Raw genomic sequence first — 22,062 nt, 5'->3', positions numbered from 1 at the left:
ATTGTTTGCAAACTGATATGTGACACGTATTAATGCCAAAATAACATGCAAAACAGCCCTGTTTTTTTTGGGGGGGGGGGTTGCAAAAAATATGGGTCTCAAAACAGGTGGGGCTCTGCTCTGAATGATGGGTCGCCACTGGTTGGAAAATGAATCATTCTGGAACACAGGTCATACGTAGCAGCTTAAACCTAGAGCGTGGCGCGTGGTTCATGACTGGACCGTTGTCATCATAGTTCCATGATTAGTGAGGATTATTAGGGTAGATTTATAGCACTACTGTTCAACCCCTATTGTACAGTTCTCACCTTGCAATATCTCATGGATTAAACCATTTAATATGGCAACTTCAGGATGAATCAAACCACAATTTTTTATTCACCAATATATTTTGTGCTTAAAGGCTCTCCAAACCTGTTTATTTTATTATAAATAATTATCTCACCCTAAATCATTAGCAAGAACAGAGTATTTGTTTTTTTTATAAATCAACCATCTACTGTGATTTATTCCCCCCCGAAATGGAGAAAAGAAAAACAACCAAATAGTTTTACTGCATGCCAAAACTGCCCTTGCACATACTTAAAGTGAAAGGAAGAAAATTAAATGAAAAGTTAGTATATAATTGCAGTGAAAAACTGCAGAGTAATGTCAAGATCTGATCTCGATATCCCACTATCACCCAGATCTTACTCCAACTGGCTGCAGTACACACTCATACCACCAGAGGAAGCTATGAATCGGTGTGTAAACTGGGCAAGTTAGTTTTTATTAAACACTGATTATGTCCTCTAACCTTCAATCACAACAAGTGTTAGCTCTAGATAAAGTGCTTTTCTGTCTCACCCACCACAGAGGAGATGAACACAAAATAACTTTATGGTCCATAAGACCTGGCTCTAAACATTCTAATGAGCACACCACCAACTTGTCAGTTGTTAATGTGTTCTAATGAAAAACAACAATGTTATACAACCAAATGAAAAATGATTCCCCAAGTAAAAAACAATATTGCACATAATCTTACAAAACGCTAAGACTTTGTCCACAGTGATAAAACAGTGTACAACAAAGGACAACAAACATCGCCATAGGCTACTGTTTTTGACTGCAGTGTTATATACAAAGCAAAAGGAACATCTCTCAGGCCCATCTATTCAACGCATAAACTCATATTACGTTACGCAACATTAATTTAGCAAGATTGACAACAATATTGTGAACTTATACTTTTTTTTGCAAAATACTTGTTTTCAATGTCTAACTATGTAACCACGAGGCAATCATTCTCAAGTTGTTTTTTCTGTGACCAAAGCAATGTCTTGTAGTTTAATCACAGACCCCCAAAGGGAGCCCTAGTGTAGATGGAGGACACTCCCCTTCCAAACCACTTGCCTTGTACATATAAGTCATCACACCATATACCACTGAAACAAATATTTCCACATAAGACCATGCAAACAGTAATTATAAAACACATTGGAAATTCAAACAAACTAATTTCCCATAAATCCTTTTTTCACCAACATTTGAGATATTTTCTTTATAAATAGATTAAAGGCTCAGTCAATGCAGGCAATGTTGTAGTAAAATTCCAAAATAGCCAAGTATTTTGAAAGTTGATATAAGTGTCTATTAATCAAATGGTGTAATAATAGGAGAGAGTCATATGGTTGTAGTCATATATTGGCCATATGTAAAAACTAGCAGTGGCTAGACCAGTCGCTAGAGTTTGCTCTAGTAAGAGATCTGATGTAACTGGCAGAGAACTACCAGTGAATTGCAGTTAACATTTCACACATCAATCAAAATGTAAAACAAAGAACTTTACTATCTTTAAGTTCTAACAACACTTTATTGCACGATTGTTGTCAATTCAACTTGATAAAACGTTCAAAGTTGCAGTCTGGGCTAAGAGTTTCTCTAGACTAAATGTGGATTGAAGAGGATGGAATAATCAAGAGTGCCATTTGTGAAAATAATAAAAAAGCACTGGGGAGGGGGGACTGCCCCCGGACTCCCAAACACATTGCACCATAATGGTATAAGTATTGCCTCAAGATACCGTATAATATATTCAGGAAAGTTCTCTTCCAAAGCTGAAAATGACTCCTGTCCAGAAAGACTCTCAGGTCAATAGTTAATAGGTAAAGCCGGGTCAAGTCTTGGAGGAGACAAATCACCAGCATTGATATGTATTTCTATATATGCCTACCCTTTTTCTGATATCTTTTGTATGTTCCTTTAGATGTGTTCATTTACAAATAACTCTAATATTAGCAGAATTCACAACATATGAGTGACTTTCAAACAACACTTTAAACATAAATACTGGGTTCAACAGCTCTATAAACTAGTTTAATTTGTTGTTTTGAACCCTCTATTATATATTATATATATATTTTTTCGTAGTTCCACTACAAGTGCAAGTGACTTTCAAAACACAAAATAAATACATGATGATGGTTGTCATTGTGATATATTAATAAATTCCTTATACATATGAAATCTACATACAAAATAGATGAGTAAAAAAATAACATGAATATGTGAGACCAAATTTCAGCTATTGCACATTCCTTTCAAAATGCACTTTATACGTCTTTGTTGTAATTAGCTAATAATCCATTCATTGTCAGGGCCATACATATTGGCTCAAATCTGTGCCAATTTTGTGGATACGAAATCACATATTTGGATTATACTGCATAGGGTTCAGTGTTACGGAAGGGGTGAGTTTCATAGCTGTGTAACCCTTCTCCATTCCATCACTTTTTATATCTATTATTTTTTAATTGCACACTAACCCTTCAACCTAATGCACAATTTGTACTCTGTAATTTAAATCAATATTAGACTTTCATAGATCGATTTCATTTAAAAAATATTTTTTTTATATGGCACATGTAAACATATCTAAATTTGGCAAAACAACATATATTTTTTTGCGATAATTAAAATTATATCTCTATTATATAAATATGCATAACTTTTGTCTATAAACATAAACAACATTTTGTTTTCTAGGTGGAAAAATGTTCATTTAATGAACTGGTAAATTCATTAAATCACCTGTTGCACAGTGGGGGACAGTGCAGGTGCAGTACTCGTCAGGGATACAGTGACAGTTACCATAGTGATAGGAGCCTAAGCCATCCAAAAGCAGTTTTGAACCGACCCTTTGAGAGAAGGAACATTTTCTCCACTAGAAGCTTTTTAGTAAGTCACAAACATACTACACTCATAATTAACAACGCGTCAGAGCTTTTACACTATTTACAGTGATCCACACTGGGGTCAAGGGGTGTGGGTGTCTGACAATGATGAACTCACTGCTCATAATATTTCCCTGTCTCTTTTCAGTTTCTCGTTCTTAGTGGAAAGGTCGTCTGACATAAGAGCAGGGGCTCTTTTTCAATTGACTTTCCTCGATTCTTTGTCTCTCCTCTGTCCAAGGAGGCGAGCAAAGGGGATAGTAGGAATCAAGGAAAGAACATTGAGAAAGAGCCCCTGCTTTTCTGTCAGACGACCTTTCCGCTAAGAACGCTCCTCACAGTTTAACAACGTATCAATATCTTAAGTCAAGCGAGCCTTGTTGTTTTTGGCACTAACAGTGGCTGGATCTAGACGGGACACATAGACACTTAGAAAGGGGGAAAAGGGAGAAGTATAAATATGATGACAGTGCGAGAGCAAAAACAAAGTACAGCGACATGTTGCAGAGTACTCAAGATGAGGTCAAAGTTCATAGAGCACGATCTATGTCATCACGGAGGCTTGTTCGTTTCTCTCCCATCTTCCTCCAAACTTTGTTCCTTCGTCCACAACTTACCCTGATTAAAAGAATGACCAAGTTCTCTTCAAACCACAAACCATGACCATGGGTAGCAGTCTTTCTCGATGGTGGTCATCTCCGCACTTAATGAACAGGGTTTCCCACAGGAGTCTTTTGGTATTCTCTCTTCGCTGTGGTTTCGCAGGGTCTTATATACACGACTAGCTACACAACGTCAACATCCTCATCCTCCTCCACTAACCACTGTTCAGTCTTGCGTTAGGCTACTCCATGTTGATAGGTAGGTGACTCCAAATCGATGGCACTCTAAAACATCCCCTCATAACAAAGCACAATCGGATGAATGAGACGCTTAAGCTGCGTCTACACAGGCATCCCAATTCTGATGTTTTTTTCCAATAATTGGTCTTTTGACCAATCATATCAGATCTTTTTCAGAGCTTATCTGATTGGTCAAAATACCAATTACTGAAGAAAACATCATAATTGGGCTACCTGTGCAAACGCAGCCTTAAACACACACAGACACACACATCACACTGAACAACCCAGCTCACCTAACCCTCTGTATCCTTGACTCCATAACCAAGTGACCAGTGGATTGACCAATAGGCAGCTATGAATAGCACAAAGGGTGTGGAACTGGACAGTGATGGCTACCTGCAATCAGCACAGGGCAGTATTTCACGCTATTTCATTTCAGAGTACTGATTGATAATCTTGCTGGGTGAATTGGAAGTGGACTAAACCTTTCCTTTGTAGGTTATTTGAGTCACGGACAGGGAGGCGAAGTCTCTGAGCCATCTGCTCTAGATGATATGTGGTCTGGATATGAAGCTAAAAGAGGCTACCTCTGACATCTTATAGGACCGGAAAAAGGCTCTAAAGTGTGTGAGGTAATCTAAATAGCATCCTACTAGTCTGAATAGATTCTGTGTTTGTGTGTGTGAGACTGTGTTTTAAGGCAAACAGAAGATAGCATGAAGAGACGCAAGGTGAGATGGGGTATTGCTTGGGTGTGAGCGGAGTGTCTGACAGAAACAAATGGAAGGGGGGATCAGGGACTTGGGGGGGGGGGCTGCTCTCTCAAGAGTAGATGGTGATGACCTCACGACCGCCACCGCGAACCAGTAGAACCCTGTTGAGACCTTCAGTCAGGACCTCCAGGAACTCCATGTCTGAGAGCGCGCAAAAGATAAGGAAAACAACTAACTGGTGCACCTCTGTAGCGTTATGCTTACTTTTACTAGTAGCCAGATACTTACTTGCTTAATATTTATTTAATTTAAATGTTTACCTACCTCCGACAATTTTTTATAATAATTTCTCTCTTTATTATAAATAGTTTTTTAATGTATTTTTTTGATTCCAATTACTTTTTTGTATATACATTTTTTATTTTACCCCCTTTTCTCCCCAATTTCGTGGTATCAAATTGTTAGTAGTTACTATCTTGTCTCATCGCTACAACTCATGCGTCCTCCGAAATCTGTTTCTTTTTTTCTTTCTTAAAAAAAAACGATTTAATCATAGGCATATAATACCATCGACAGCCATTAGAAATAACCATCCCACATTGGGGAAGTGGGAGGTAAGGTTCATGTTCCACCAGACTACCCTCCACCCCTCTCCCAGAACACATCTTCAGGCATCTTCAGCCCACTACCCCAGTGTGGTGGACACAAAAAAGCAAACAAAAACTAAAAAACAAGATAAGATACTTATTTGTAACGACACAGCTTCTATGGGCAGATAAGCGGTGTGAAGATGACTTAAGACATACTCCATTCTGTAAACTCCATGGGAGTGTTAACATGAGTAAAGCTATAGTATGTTCATTTAAAGATCCTACAGAAAGATGCTGTGGAAGCCAGGGGGCTGATGCTGTTGGAGTCCGTGTGGGGTCAAACAACATCAGGAGGGCTAGCTCGGAACTGCTGAAAATTGATTTTTAAAAACTGATTCTAGCTTTGAAAGTTTCTAAAAAAGCAGCCAATTATTTCAGGCCAGGTACCATCGTTGGACCGCGCCTGTGAAAGATTCATCAGCAGGCTACTAGCATTACATACCTGGCTAAAAGATTACTGTAGCTTTGTTGGTGTTACCCTTTCTATGAGCTTATAATATAAACTACACCGTGAAAGGTACTGTTTACTTGACTTGAATCATATTTAATCATACATGTAACAGCAGTTTACAGCACGTTCTTCCTCTCCCCAATTCACTTAAACTATATTTCTTTATTTCCCTTGGGCTTCACCTGAGTACCCCTAGTGGCTGGAATACAACTATATTAAGCCCCTTACATTGGCATAACGTTTAGAGATAAACCTTTGTCACCTTCTGGAAACAGAAGACGCTTTACAGGAATGACAGAGTCCATCCAAATCATCTTGGCTCCTAGACAATGACTTATCAATGAACCAAGCCCTGCTCAGATAATCCCTACCATTGTGTCTCTGAGTTGTCGTAGTGCTGCAGCAAATGTACATTGTCCCATGAACATTGGAAGTCATAATATAAATCCTGTTCGGGCTCGGAGCAAGTATATTCATGTCTGGATGAAAAGCGTGCCCAAAGTAAACTGTCTGCTACTCATGCCCAGAAGCAAATATATGCATAGTATTAGTAGATTTGGATGGATAACACTCTGAAGTTTCTAAAACTGTTTGAATGATGTCTGTGAGTATAACAGAACTTATTTGGCAGGTGAAACCCAAAGGACAAACCATCCTGGATTTATTTTTTGAGGTCACTCTCTTTTCAATGGGTATTCTATGGGGATATGGATTTCTAAGGCACTTGCTTGCAGTTCCTATCACTTCCACTGGATGTCAAAAGTCTTTAGAAATCGGTTGATGTTTTTCCTTTGTGTAATGAAGAAGTAGGGCAGTTCAGATCGAGGGCCGAGTGAAGTGTACTGCTTGTTAGAGGCGCGTGACCTGAAAGCACGCTCCACATTGTTTTCTTCCGGTATTGAACACAGTTTATCCCGTCTTAAATTGTATCGATTATTTATGTTAAAATATACCTAATGTTGCATTAGGAAAGTTGTTTGAAATGTTTGGACAAAGATTACAGGTAACTTATGAGATATTTTGTAGTCATTTTGCGCGAGTTGGAACCAGTGTTTTTCTGGATCAAACGTGCCAAATAAATGTACATTTTGGATATATAACAACAAAATTAATTTAACAAAAGGACCATTTGTGATGTTTATGGGAAATATTGGAGTGCCAACAGAAAAGCTCGTCAAAGGAAAGGCATGAATTATATCTTTATTTCTGAGTTTCGTGTTGCGCCTGTTGAAACACGATTGTCTGTGTTTGTTTGATGGGGTGCTATCCTCAGATAATAGCATGGTTTGCTTTCGCCATAAAGCCTTTTTGAAATCTGACATTTTGGCTGGATCAACAACAAGTTTAGCTTTAATTTGGTGTATTGCATGTGTGATTTCATGAAAGTTTAATATTTATTGTAATTTAATTTGAATTTGGCGCTCTGCCATTTCACCGGATGTTGTCGAGGGATTCCGCTAGTAGCCATAACAGTTTTATAAGTAACCTAATTTATGTCCCTCTAAGTCCTTGAATGCCTCTGTCAATCCTATAGCTATTGTATGCAGTAATCATATGTCTATGAACCAGAGTTAAACTATTATCACTGAGGCAGTGTGTCCTAGTAGGAAGTTCACTGTGTGCAGCTCACCCTGCACTATCAGCTCAAATATAAATATAACTTTCATGTCTATTTCTGATAAGATGCTCAGTAAAACAATCAAGCATCCCCCAGAAAATGCTAAAAATAGCCGACATTAACATCCTGTATGTAGCCTAAGAAACAAGGTTAAATGAAATCGACAACTTGATAGTAACAGATGACATTCAAATACTGATCTCTGAAACTCACTTAGATAATACCTTTGATGGTATAGTGGTAGGAATACATAGTTATAACACGCAAAAATAAATGCTAACGGGGGGTGGTGTTGTGGTTTTATATTCCAGTTAGGCGTAGAGAGGATCTCATGTCAAATACTGTTGAAGTAATATGGATACAGGTTCATCTGCCCCACATAAAGCCCATTCTTGTAGGAAGCTGCTATAGACCACCAAGCGCTAACAGTCAGTAGCTGGATAATATGTGTAAAATGCTTGATAATGTATGTGATATTAACAGAGAGGTATAGAGGGCTTGCAGTTGCATTACAAATCACCTAGCAACCGCACAAGGCGCCATGTTGGAAGGTCAGTCAGTCTGGGGAAAGTCCACATGGCTGGCTGCATTTTGCTTTCAGATTGCCCATTATTGCATTTTTTTAAAGGAGCCAGAAAACAGAGGCAATGGGGAGAACCTATTCAAGTAAAAACATATATTTTGAAAATGATAGCTACAGGAACTTTGTGTGCAGGCTAACACAAATGAGCTGCTAACATAGCTAGCTAGCTACAGTAGCTAACTAACTTTACATACTGTATAGCTAGCCAAGTGAATTAAATATCACCAGTTAGCTAACTTAATATTAGCTAGTTAGTTAGCCTGTTTCTTTGATGTTTTCTGTCCTCAGATACAGAGAGCTGTGTAACCCTGTCTGCAGATGAGGTCCCAATGAATGTTGCAAGAGAATAAGGGTAAATCCTTGTATACCAAGAATTATGTGTACCTATATGTTAGCACATTTTGCAAAAGAAAATACAGTTTAAAAGTCAATGTACTTTATAAACCTATTACAACTGGAGCAGGCCAACCCAGCTGGATGAGCAGGCTTCTGTTCTAGCCCAGCACTAACACACCTGATTGAATTTATCAAACCAAGTTGATAATCAAGTGTGCTATTGCTTGGCTGGAACAGAAGTCTGCTCACCCAGTAGATCAGGGATCAGTGGAGTGAGGTTAACTTTTTTTTGTTCAACTGAAATTATGTTTTACTAATAGCCCACTTGTTACTAAGATGTCTTACCTTCACATACAAGTTAGACTACTTATTATTATACACATTTTTAAAGTAGTGTTGATTCTGAAGTGTTTGCTTGTTTTAATTGTTAACTATTTTTCAAGATGAAATTGTGATAACTTTGATTAATCACATCTCACAATCCTGCAATAGAAGAGGGTAAGGGAATCTAACTCTAATTTGTCTGTTATTTTTCTCAAGTGAACATTACCTACATTTTTGTTCAGTTGTAAGCTCTCCAATTAGTTTTATTTGATTGTCACTCTTTTATCAGGATATCAGCCATGTGAACCCATTTTGCAGCTGATAACGGCATGCAACGCCAATGCAACCATAAGCCTACAGCAGTGGTTCCCAACTCCAGTCATTGAGTACCCCCCACAGCACATTTTTGTTGCAGCCCCAGACAAACAGCTGATTCAACTCATTGAGGGCCTGATGATTACTTGACAAGATGAATCAGGTGTGCTTTTCTGGGATAACAATAAAACTCTGTACTGTTGGGGAGACTTGAGGACCGGAGTTGGGAACCACTGGACTACAGTATGATGGCATTAGTCCAGCGTTTCCCAAACTCAGTCCTCAGGACCAAAAGGAGTGCATGTTTTTTTTTCTTCTCCCTAACACTACACAGCTGATTCAAATTATTCGAAGCTTGATGATTAGATGATTATTTGAATCAGCTCAGATGTGTAGTACGAGGTTAAAAACCAAAACGTGCACCCCTTGGAGTCCCGAGGGCCGAGTTTGGGTAAACCTGCGATTAGCCATATGGGCATTTGCAATTCACCCTTGACATTGTGCATCTGAAGCGGAGAATAGCTTAACTCACATATTGTTGGGCTATATGTTCTCAATTTAAATACGATACCAATAGACAATGTGTATGAGACTAATCATTATACTAGATCAGTGGTACTCATTGTGCAGCCCGCAGGCCGAGCCCTAAATTTGTGGCTCGCAGTGATTTTCCTATTTTCCATTCATAATACATAACAATGATACAATTTCAATTCAATGTGTTTACTGCAGGCCTGAATCACTTAATTGAATATATCTATTGTTCACTGGATGGCAGATAGATGGCAGTATAGTGCAGCTGCTCAGCTACAGCGACCGACACATATCAGTTTGCTACTAGGTATTTTTGCAGTCTGGTCGACATGGATCATTTTATTGTCAAAAATAAACGTACATCTATTGACAATGAAAATGTAGGGGAAGAGCTGGAGAACAAGCTGTGAATGAGCAACCACCGGAGAACCAGGAAAATCAAGAAGATGGCGGCGGGGAAATGCAGATAGCTAACGTAGCTAGCGTGGCTAAATTGGCTCTGGTGGCTAAGAGAAGGATACGATCAATTCAAGAAGAACACAGAAAGTTCCAAGAGAAATGGACAGGCAAGTATTTTTTTTGTACTGCATGATGGGACTAAATCACTTTGTCTTATTTGCTTAAAGCTTGTTTGTTTGTACGTGACCAAATACTTATTTTCCACCATAATTTGCAAATAAATTCATTAAAAATCCTACAATGTGATTTTCTGGATTTTTTTCATCTCATTTTGTCTGTCATAGTTGAAGTGTACCTATGATGAAAATTACAGACCTCTCTCATCTTTTTAAGTGGGAGAACTTGCACAATTGGTGGCTGACTAAATACTTTTTTGCCCCGCTGTAAGGGTGGGACATATAAAGGGGAGGTAATGAGGAAGGTAATGGAGTCCAGGTGTGAATCATGATGATTTGCAGGTGTGCGTAATGAAGGATGCCAGATGTGCGTAATGATGAATCCCAGGACCGGTTGTTAGTATTATGGCGACATTGCGCGCCTGAGGAGAGGAGCAGACGTGACAGTACCCCCCCTCCCCCTCTGACGTGTGGCTCCTGTCGCAGGATGACTCTGACTAGGGTGGCGACCCCGAGGAAGTGGAAAGCATGGATGATGTTGGGATCCAGAATGTCTTCCAGCGGAACCTAACACCGCTCCTCTGGGCCATACCCCTCCCAGTCCACCAGATACTGGAGTTGACCCCCCCACGATGCCGTGAGTCCAGTACGGATCTGACAGCATACGCTGTACTCCCCTCGATGTCCAGGGGAGGTGGTGGGGTGTCGTGGGGGACAGCATCAGCTAGGGGACCAGGAACCACCGGCCTGAGAGAAGGGAGACATGAAACGAGGATGAGATACGATAGTGACTAGGCAACTGTAACCTATACGTCACCTCATTGACCCTTGAACAGCCCCACAAACCGGGGGCTCAGTTTCTTGCAGGGCAGGTGGAGTGGGAGGATCCTGGTAGAGAGCCAGATGCGATCCCCAGGGTGGATCACAGGGGTCTCACTGTGGTGGCGGTCTGCCTGTTCCTTTTGACGATGGATGGCATGCTGGAGTCTAACATGCTCATGGCTCCACACTTCTGCGTGTGCGGAACCACTGATGAATTGCAGGAGCTTCGGTCTGGAGGCCAGGGCCGGCTGAAAACCCAGAACACACTGGAAGGGGGTCAACCCAGTGGAAGAGCGTCAACCCAGTGGAAGAGCGACGCAGCGAGTTCTGGGCATACTCTGCCCTTGGAAAGAATCGTTCCCACGCACCCTGCCGGTCCTGAGAGTGACTCCTCAGGAACCTCCCCAGCTCCTGGTTCATCCTCTCCATGGTAACAAGGGAGTGAGGCGGACTATGACCCAGAGCTTCTCCATGAAGGCCCTCCATACTCGTGATGTGAATTGGGGGGCACGTTGGAAACTATGTACTCCGGAAGGCCATAATGCTGGAAGACCTGCTGGAAGAGTGGTGGTGAATGGTGGTGAAACCGTCAGAGTAGAGATCAGTTATAAATTCGATGGATAGATGAGACCAGGGTCGCTGAGGCACGGGAAGCGGCAAGAGCTTCCCCACTGGTGCATTCCAGGGGGACTTGGTTTGGGCACATACGGAACAGGAGTTTACATAACGAGTTACATCCTGCGCCAAGGTGGGCCACCAAAACGTCTCAGCGATGGAGTGGATAGTGCGAGAAATACATGGATGTCAAGTGACGAAAGTTGTGTGTGCCCAGGTCAGCAGCTGATCCCTTATCCCTGTGGGAATGTAGATGCACTCAGGAGGACAGTTCAGGAGTGCGGGCTCCCTCTCTCAAGCCTGGCGGATGTCCACACCTACGTCCCAGGCCACTGGACCTACAACTCGGGAGGATGGGATTATAGGGGCACTCTAGACTGGTCAAGAGCCATGTGTCCTCCGAAACACGACCCAACCACAATGCCCACTTAACCTAGAAGCCAGCCACAGTAATGTGTCGGATGAAACACAGTACACGTAGCACAGTGTCAGCGTGCATGCGCCTGTCCCGCCACAGGAGTCGCTAGAGCGTGATGAGACAAGGACATCCCTGCCGGCCAAACCCTCCCCTAACCCGGACGACGCTGGGCCAATTGTATGTCGCCCCATGGGTCTCCCGGTCGAGGCCGGCGTCGACAGAGCCTGGATTCTAACCAGAATTTCTAGTGGCACAGCTAGCAACTTCTATATACTGCCTTAGACCACTGTGCTGGGAGGCCGGATATTGCTCCTACTTGCCATCTCTTCAATCTAAGCCTGGGAAGCAAGAAGTCATTCCTCTACCCAAGAATAGTAAAGCACCCTTTACTGGCTAAAATAGCTGACCAATCAGCCTGTTACCAACCCGTAGTAACTTTAGTAAAAAATTATGTTTGACCAGAAACAATGCTATTTTACAGGACAGGGCATTCAACATGAATCGCACTTACACAAACAACTGATGATTGGCTGAAAGAAGTTGATAATAAAAAATATTGTGAGAGCTGTTTTGTTAGACTTCAGTGAGGCTTTTGACATTATCCATCATAGTATTCTGCTGACAAAAAAAGTATACATTGCATTCAGAAAGTATTTAGACCCCTTGACTTTTTTCAATTTAGGTACGTTACAGCCTTATTCTATAAGATATTTTTTTACATCTCATAATTCTGCACAAAATACCCCATAATGACAAAGCAAAAGCAGTTTTTTGAAATGCTTGCAAATGTATTAAAAATTGAAAATAAACTGAAATATCACATTTACATAAGTATTCAGACCCTTTACTCAGTACTTTGCTGAAGCACATTTGGCAGCAATTACAGCCTAGCGTCTTCTCGATATGACTCTACAAGCTTGGCACACCTGTATTTGAGAAGTTCCATTGTTTTTTGCAGATCCTCTTAAGCTCTGTCTGGTTGCATTTTGAGCATCGCTGCACAGCTATTTTCAGGTCTCGCCAAAGACGTTTGATTGGATTCAAGTCTGGGCTACTCAAGGACATTCAGAGACATGCCCCGAAGCCCAAAGCCACTCCTGCGTTGTCTTGGCTGTATGCTTAGGGTTGTTGTCCTGTTGAAAGGTGAACCTTCTCCCCAGTCTGAGGTCACAAGTACTTTGGGGCAGATTTTCGTCAAGGATCTTTCTGTACTTTGCTCCGTTCATATTTGCCTCAATCCTGACTAGTCTCCCAGTCCCTGTCGCTGAAAAACATCCCCACAGCATGATGCTGCCACCACCATGCTTCACCGTAGGTATGGTGCGGGTTTCCTCCAGACGTGACGCTTGGCATTCAGGCCAAAGAGTTTGAGGCCATTCAGGCCATGGTCTGAGTTCTTTATGAGCCTTTTGGCAAACTCCAAGCGGGCTGTAATGTGCCTTTTACTGAGGAGTGGCTTCTGTCTGACCACTCTACCATAAAGGCCTGATTGGTGGAATGCTGCAGAGATGGTTGTTCTTCTGGAAGTTTCTACCATCTCCACAGACAAACTCTGAAGCTTTGTTAGGGTGACCATCAGGTTCTTGGTCCTTCTCCCCCGATAGCACAGTTTGGCCGGCTCTAGGATGAGCCTTGGTGGTTACAAACCTCTTCCATTTAATAATGATGGAGGCCACTGTGTTCTAGGGGACCTTCAATGCTGCAGACATTTTTTCGTATCCTTCCTCAGATATGTGCCTCAACACAATCCTGGTTCAGAGCTCTACAGACAATTCCTTCGACCTCATGGCTTGGTTTTTTCTTCTTCACATGCACTGTCAACTGTGGGACTTTATATAGACAGCCTTTCCAAATCATGTAAAATCAATATATCACAAGTGGGCTCCAATCAAGTTGTAGAAACATCTCAAGGATGATCAATGGAAACAGGATGCACCTGAGCTCAATTTTGAAATTCATAGAAAATGGCCTGAATACTCTAAATAAGGTAATTCTGTTTTTTAAAAATTATACATTTGAAAACATTTATTGTGGATTGAGAGTTCCCTGTCTAACAGAACACAGTGTTATTTAATTGTAGCCTCAACAACATTATCCAGGTAGAATCAGGCATTTCCAAGGGCAGCTGTCTTGGCCCCTTACTGTTTTCATATTTTTCTAACGTAATGACCGAACACTGGCTCTGAGTAAAGCCTGTGTGTCTATGTATCTGGATGACTCAACACTGTACACGCCAGCTACTACATCGAGTGAAATCACTGCAATACTTAACAGCTGCAGCCAGTGTCAGAATCGGTGGCAAGAAAAAAGTTAGTCCTAAATATTTCTAAATCTAAATGGATTGTATTTGGGACAAATCATTAACTAAACCATAAATCTCAACAAATTATTGTAATGAATAATGTGGAAATTGAGTTGACGAGACTACTCTGCTTGGAGTAACCCTGGATTGTAAACTGTTAAGGTCAAAACATATTGATGAAACAGTAGCTATGATGGGGAAAGGTCTGTCCATAATAAAGCATTACTCTGCCTTCTTAACAACAATATAAACAAGGCAGGTCCTACAGGCCCGAGTTTTGTCACACCTGGACTACTGCTCAGTTGTGTGGTCAGGTGCCACAAAGAGGGAATTCGGAAAATTACAACTGGCCCAGAGGCACGGCAGTACAGCTGGCCCTTAAATATAAACTTAAAGCTAACATTAATAATATGCATATCAATCTCTTATTATGGCCCTATGTAGAGGAGAGATTTACTTCATCACTTCTTGTTTTTGTAAGAAGTATTGACATGTTGAATGCACCAAGCTGTCTGTTTAAACTACTAGAACACAGCTCAGACACCCATGCATATCCCACAAGACATGCCACCAGAGGTCTCTTCACAGTCCCCAAGTCCAGAACAGAGTATAGGAGGCGCACAATACTACATAGATCCATGGCTACATGGAACTCTATTCCACATCAGATTGAAATAACATAAAAACACACCTTATGGAACAACTTGGACTGTGAAGATTCACACACCCAGGTACAAACACACCAGTGAAGGCTCCTCTGAGGAGGGTGGGGAGGACCATCTTCCTCAAAGAAATGTAATAAAAATGTAATAAAAATAAAAATAGTGAAAAATGAAAAAAATTATCTTGAAAATATGTCACCAAATAATTTATTAAAAAACACTGTTTTGCAAATAAGGTCTATAGTAACTTCAACAGCATTCTCTGGGGAAGCACTATGGTGTAGCCGGAGGACAGCTAGCTTCCATTTTCCTAGGAGGCTCGTTGGCCTTACCCCCTTCCATAGACCTATATGGTAATTATGAGTAGCCAGTAGCTAGCTAGCTACCAGCATGAGTGTACAGTTTTCACCACCAGAATGACAGAATGGCCAACTCTACCAAAAATATTGTGTTGACTTTTTGTTGAAAAACCCGTTTCATTCTCTGGGATAAATGGAAAAGGTGCAAATTAAACAGAGGGTTGACCTCTGCTTGAGATCAGTTTCATGAAGAAGGATGAAAAGAAGAGGTACCAATTGGGATCAAAAGTATAGCTGGTTAACAGAGAGCCTTTCATCAAGCCGACTGTATTGCTGGCCTTATCTGCTTTTTGGAAAGTCTGAGCCTTGTGAAAGGGGGGTACCTTCAGGGGACCTGAAGAACATTGATTGTTCAGCTAAAAGGCATAACAAAAGCACCAAGCATATAAATGCCTGCATCAGATTCAAGCTTCTCTGAAAAAAACACATCGATCATGTGGACGAAGTTCTGCGTATTTAAACTGCGCAACACAGTGAGAAAATAAAGACTCGATCACACCAACAGCATTTTGGAACACCAGAAGTACATTCATTTCCAATGGAAAGCTGCGTTTGCCTTGCAGCATTGCGTTGCAGAGGAAGTTGCAGTGGGTTCTGTTGTGGTGCATACGTTGGATTTATCGAGCGTATGGATCAAACAGTATGCATAGCCTGACAGAAATGGTAGCTGTAGGTGAATGTTGAACTTTTGTTGCACACATATCCAGATGATGCCGTATACCATTTTGCGCAATAACACTAGGTGTGATTGAGTCATGAGAAGAAACAGGGATGTTCTCAACACACTGCATTTTTTCGGCATGGAAGAATGGGCTTTTAGAGGACACGAGAGGGAAAGTTCCGCTATTAAGGCCAACTACAAGAAACTTGCAGAGGTAATTGCACATTAAGATCAAAATGAATAAATAATGATTTGATAGCTTCCATCATCCATTAAAAGCGAGATTAAAGAGAGTGATTTTTGATAACATTAAGGATTTATAGTCCATTTGTGTATCTGGAGAAAATGTAGTATACAGTATAATGTGAAGAAATAGCCCAATAGTTTATCACATTTTAAACTGAACATTCTAATCGGTTGCGTCCGCCTCATTGCGTAAGTAAACAACATTTTTTGGGATGCTAGTGGATGTATTAATTTGGGATCTATCGCATCCCACAACTGTCCCATTCTATGTTGGAATATTTACTTCTCACACAGAATATAATAAGTTGACTTTTGTACTATGGGGGATAGTAGATTGACATAGGCTAGTTATTTTGCTGTTCGTTAGGCCTACTCATGTTGTTGGCTGACGAAAAGTAAATGTGGAAAGTTCTTTCAATATCTTCAATATGCACCTCGGAATTGGATAAGGACGAATGCAGTCGTGTCTGTCTTTACTTGTAGCCTGAGAAAGACCCGATCACGTGATGGAGAGCCATGTGAGTAAGAGGTGCTTCAGAGCACGACCATTGGCCATAAAAGGCATGGATTTTTTAGGGTGTGTTACGGCCACACAAAGGGGATATCGCCGGGAAATTTGTACAGCCTACACAGAGCTCATGCCTTTCAAGGCTTTTTTCAAATCACCATTAGAGTCGCATCATGCAGCCTTACAATGTATTCAAAATGTAAACCTATAGCCCAACCTAGCAGAACCACTAAAGTTACAATAATACCTCTAAATTAAGCATATATAGGAGTACCTATTTCTTTGTTAACCTCTCAACACAGAATAGCTACATGTGCACACTCACCAAAATCGTTTGGAGAAAATATCCTTTCTATTTTATTCAGCATTGTTCAATTGTATTCTTCATACTATAAAATTATATAAAATAATGGCATGGAATTCTAACCAAATAGAGACAAGAGATGCTAAATGTGTTTATGTTAATTGACGGTCAATTACCGTGAGACCAACGCTTGACAATAACCGGCTGGCACAGCTCTAGACCCATCATAGTCCATATACAACTTTTTTATACCTTATAGGATCCAGAGTCCTGGTTAGGTTAACGATAAGGAAAAACTACAGACCTCAGGGGGGGAAAATGGTCAGTTATTGTCAGGTATGTGGATGATCAGGGATTTATTCAGGAATGTTTCTTGGGCTACTTTAATGTGTCAACTTCATAGAGAAACTCGTTGCCCAAACCTACGATGGCACAGCTGTAATGGAAAGTATCTGCTATCCTGTTCCCTGATTAAGAGGTGATGACCACTCCATTAGCATTGTCAACTCTCTCCTGACTTGAAATGAAGTGTCACGACTTCCACCGAAGTCGGCCCCTCTCCTTGTTCGGGCGGCATCCACATTTCATTTTCCATTTGTTTTGTCTTTGTTTTCTACACACCTGGTTTCATTCCCCAATTACATGTTCATGTATTTAACCCTCTGCTTCCCCCATGTTTTTGTGCGTGATTGTTTATATGTTCATTCGGTACATGGTGGCTGGTTTTCGACGGGTGTATGTTTACCTTGTGCTTTTATTTTGAGTAAAGTACATTGCTCACTCATTCTGCTCTCCTGCGCCTGACTTCATGCACCAGCTACACCCACCTTCTGACATGAAGCCACGTCTCATGGCCCCGCTTATCCACTGGCACATTGAATGTTCTCTCCAAGCACTGTGAGCACCCCTATCGATTTTCTCTGATTACTGTATGTAGCGTCAATCACACACACAAACACAATCACATTATTACACATCAATGATTTTACTCCTTGCTTGGACTAACTCATTCTTAGCTCTTTTGTCTAAATGTCTCTTTTCATTCCATGCCTATACTGTGGGTCTCCCATCCTCGTCAATGTTTCAAGTCACCAGATTCCACTGAAACACACACATACAAACACACATAACATACACACTACACCTGGAGTGTGTGTTGGAGTATAGTGGCCGGAGGGCGTACACTTAATGTGTTGTGAAATCTGTTGTAAAATATATTTTAATGTCTACAAATTGTACTATAATGTATATGACTGTATTCATTTTTGCTGGACCCCAGGCAAGAGTAGATGCTGCCTTGGCAGTGGCTAATGGGGGTCCATAATAAATACAAATACAAATAACTCCATACAGTGTGAAAATGGACGCCAAGTCCAACTTCAGACGCTCTAACAACCACTCCGATTTCCACCATTCACTCTAACCCTCACCTAAACTCTAAACCTATCTTACACCAGGTGCAATGTGGTTGTGCATCAGCAGTTTTTCTCTTGTTTTGTCAGTCTCTCAATTAGTTTACAATTTGCCACGTACATTTTTTGATTGGTAGCCAGCTATCTAAAATTGGCCAAATACCAAACCGGCACACAGGACACGTGCCCAGGGGCCCTGAACTCCAGTTGTCCCCATTGATTTTGTTAGTAATTCTCACTCAGATATCATATAAACATGAAATAAGCCATGGCAAAATGTGCAACATTTGGGAAATTAGCTTTAAAACTGCAAAAATGTCTCTCCACCCCATGGCAAAATGAGTAGAATTGCATTCAATTTGTTATAAAATTGTGAAATGGCAGGAAATGAACTTTAAAACAAAAAATGTTCTCTCTGTCGCCAAGACGGGGGGCCATTAAAATGTTTTGCCGCAAGGTGGGGAGACCCCTAACTAAATCTTGCTTAGAGCCCCCAAAAGGCTAGAGCCGGCCCTGTGCTTGAGAAAATAAATGTTTGTAACATGACCACCCTTGGAAGTTCCCTGAGAGTGAGAGAGAGCGATAGAGAAAGAAGGATACAGTTCTCATCGCCCGCTCGGTTTTTGGGCGGCCCGGGCATGTTAAGGAGCACCAGCTTGGCCTCTGAGGATTTCTTCACGATGACACCATTCAGCCTCAGTGCTGTGTGCATGCGTCTCACATTGGACTGGTTTCTGTTGGAATAAACAAGATGGCCGCTACTGAGCTCCAAACCATAATTTGTTCATAATGCAGTAATATGTTTAGTCATTCAGTGAGACTAATACCTTTTCAGGCTACTAATTCACAAACAGCTAAAACAAATGGTCACTCTTTCACTCATTAATTCCTTCACCAATGCAACCTTTGCTTTGCTGACTTGGTCTATGGAATCCTTGAGGAAATGTACAGCTGAAGTCGGAAGTTTACATACACCTTAGCCAAATACATTTAAACTCAGTTTTTCACAAGTCCTGACATTTAATCCTAGTAAAAATTCCCTGTTTTAGGTCAGTTAGGATCACCACTTCATTTTAAGAATGTGAAATGTCAGAATAATAGCAGACAGAACTATTTATTTCAGCTTTTATTTCTTTCATCACATTCCCAGTGGGTCAGAAGTTTACATACACTAAATTAGTATTTGGTAGCATTGCCTTTAAATTTCTGATGGCCACTCCAATACCTTGACTTTGTTGTCCTTAAGCCATTATGCCACAACTTCGGAAGTATCCTTGGGGTCATTGTCCATTTGGAAGACCCATTTGCGACCAAGCTTTAACTTCCTGACTGATGTCTTGAGATGTTGTCAATATATCCACATAATGTTCCTGCCTCATGATGCCATCTATTTTGTGAAGTGCACCAGTCCCTCCTGCAGCAAAGCACCCCCACAACATGATGCTGCCACCCTCGTGCTTCACATTTTGGATGGTGTTCTTCGGCTTGCAAACCTCCCCCTTTTTGCGCCAAACATAACGATGGTCATTATGGCCAAACAGTTCTATTTTTGTTTCATCAGAACTGAGGACATTTCTCCAAAAAGAACGATCTTTGTCCCCATGTGCAGTTGCAAACCATAGTCTGGCTTTTTTATGGCGGTTTTGGAGAAGCGGCCTTTCAGGTTATGTTGATATAGGACTCGTTTTACTCTTGATATCGATACACTTGTACCTGTTTCCTCCAGCACATTCACAAGGTCCTTTGCTGTTGTTCTGGGATTGATTTGCACTTTTCGCACCAAAGTACGTTCATCTCTAGGAGACAGAACGTGTCACTTTCCTGAGCGGTATGACGGCTGCGTGGTCCCATGGTGGTTATACTTGTGTACTATTGTTTGTACAGATGAACGTGGTACCTTCATGCTTTTGGAAATTTCTCCCAAGGATGAACTAGACTTGTGGAGACCTACCATTTTTTCTGAGGTCTTGGTTGATTTCTTTTGATTTTCCCCATGATGTCAAGCAAAGAGGCACTGAGTTTGAAGGTAGGCCTTGAAATACATCCACAGGTACACCACCAATTGACTCAAATGATGTCAATAAGCCTATCAGAAGCTTCTAAAGCTATGTCATCATTTTCCGGAATCTTCCAAGCTGTTTAAAGGCACAGTCAACTTAGTGTATGTAAACCTCTGACCCACTGGAACTGCGATACAGTGAACTATAAGTTAAATAATCTGCCTGTAAACAATCGTTGAAAAAATTACTTGTGTCATGCACAAAGTAGATGTCTTAACCGACTTGCCGAAACTAGTTTGTTAACAAGACATTTGTGGAGTGTTTGAAAAACAAGTTTTAATGACTCCAATCTAAGTGTATGTAAACTTCCGACTTCAACTGTATATATATAAATAAATAAAATCCACAAAATTACTATGTTTTCCAGACTACTGTTTTATGTAAGCTCCACCAACATTTGAGCTACAGAAATACTTACAGGTTTTCCCACTCACTGCAGCATGACAAGGGAGAGAAACACAAGATTAAAGGTGAGAATGCAAACGGTCAAGTTTTCAAAAAAGAGCACTATTAATACAGAGAACACCATAAAAAAAATTCTGTGTTGAAAGTGCTCTTTTTTGACAACTTAACTGCTGACATGGGATTGTATTAACAGTGGATTAATGAACAAAATACTAAAATATCGTTTTGGAGTGAACTATCCCTTTATTAAGAGAACACCAATCAGAATGTTACTCTTCAAGAACTTTCGGTGCCAAAATGGGAGTATACCTGTTTTTTTAAGGTGAAAAGAGACTTTGTATACTATTTAAGACTCGGGTCTTCATCAGGGCCTATAAACCAGTTTTGCCAAACCACACTCACGGCTTCATGTTGAAGATGTCTTTGATACCCTCCGGTGTGGAGGCGCCAGGTGGCTTGGCCAGCTCACCATCGGCCTTTTCCGTCCAGGTCATCTGGACCTGGGCAGACCCTGGGGTCTGGGCACCCCCTTCGGTGGCCGGGGTCAGGGTAGCCGGGTTGATGGGACTGGCCGGGCTGGTGCTGTCATGGATAAGCTGGACCTGAGGGGGAGGGGACACAGCGACAGAGACAGACTGAGATCACGAGACAGGGTGGGGAGAGACAAGGTGAGATGAGGCGAGGTGGAATAACAGAGTGAGTGTGAGGGTCAGAGGAGAGAGAAAGAGAGAGACATTATCAAGAAGGCCTTGATGTTGGCGGTCAGTCATACAATTGGGCTGATTAAAAAGGTCTGAAAAGGAACTTTTGAATCAACGCATCTGTAGCCTACTCACCTTACTATGACTTTTCATCAAGGACAGAAATTCAAAGGCAGACTGACTTTTTCCCTAATGTTACACACATTAAAAACACAGGCCACCAACTCCCTGAGACAATTCAGACGCTCCTAGACCTGCACCCGGTGGCCCTTCACAGAGACTGGAGAACAGCCAGCAACACTAGCCCCCCAAACCACCCTCCACCACTTCTCTCCCAGGAACTGCATGCAGATACATTGAGCTATGCCCAAGCCATATGCAGTAAAAGAGGCCCCACACAGAGTTTGAAGCATCGCCAGCCACACTGC

At 41.3% G+C, this 22,062-nt stretch overlaps 1 protein-coding gene across 3 annotated transcripts in view; it reads right to left on the bottom strand.

The window, feature by feature from the left end:
• Window positions 1–748: 748 nt before the first annotated feature.
• The window catches only part of LOC118388930 (solute carrier family 12 member 5-like), a 289,966-nt gene continuing 268,652 nt past the window's right edge, over window positions 749–22,062 (bottom strand). For 2 of the 3 annotated variants that reach the window (XM_035778534.2, XM_035778535.2), the window contains exons 23-26: window positions 21,336–21,535; window positions 20,947–20,961; window positions 19,069–19,202; window positions 749–4,974 (exon numbers count right to left, since the gene is read on the bottom strand). In XM_035778534.2, coding sequence (XP_035634427.1) covers window positions 4,883–4,974; window positions 19,069–19,202; window positions 20,947–20,961; window positions 21,336–21,535 — 441 coding nt within the window. In that variant the 3' untranslated portion in view covers window positions 749–4,882. The remainder of the gene's footprint in view (window positions 4,975–19,068; window positions 19,203–20,946; window positions 20,962–21,335; window positions 21,536–22,062) is intronic. The other variant, XM_052527249.1, reaches the window with a different exon arrangement.

Source organism: Oncorhynchus keta, chromosome 10 (assembly GCF_023373465.1).
Source record: "Oncorhynchus keta strain PuntledgeMale-10-30-2019 chromosome 10, Oket_V2, whole genome shotgun sequence".
Lineage (NCBI taxonomy): Eukaryota > Metazoa > Chordata > Actinopteri > Salmoniformes > Salmonidae > Oncorhynchus > Oncorhynchus keta.
This window is presented reverse-complemented; position numbering and strand designations above follow the sequence as displayed.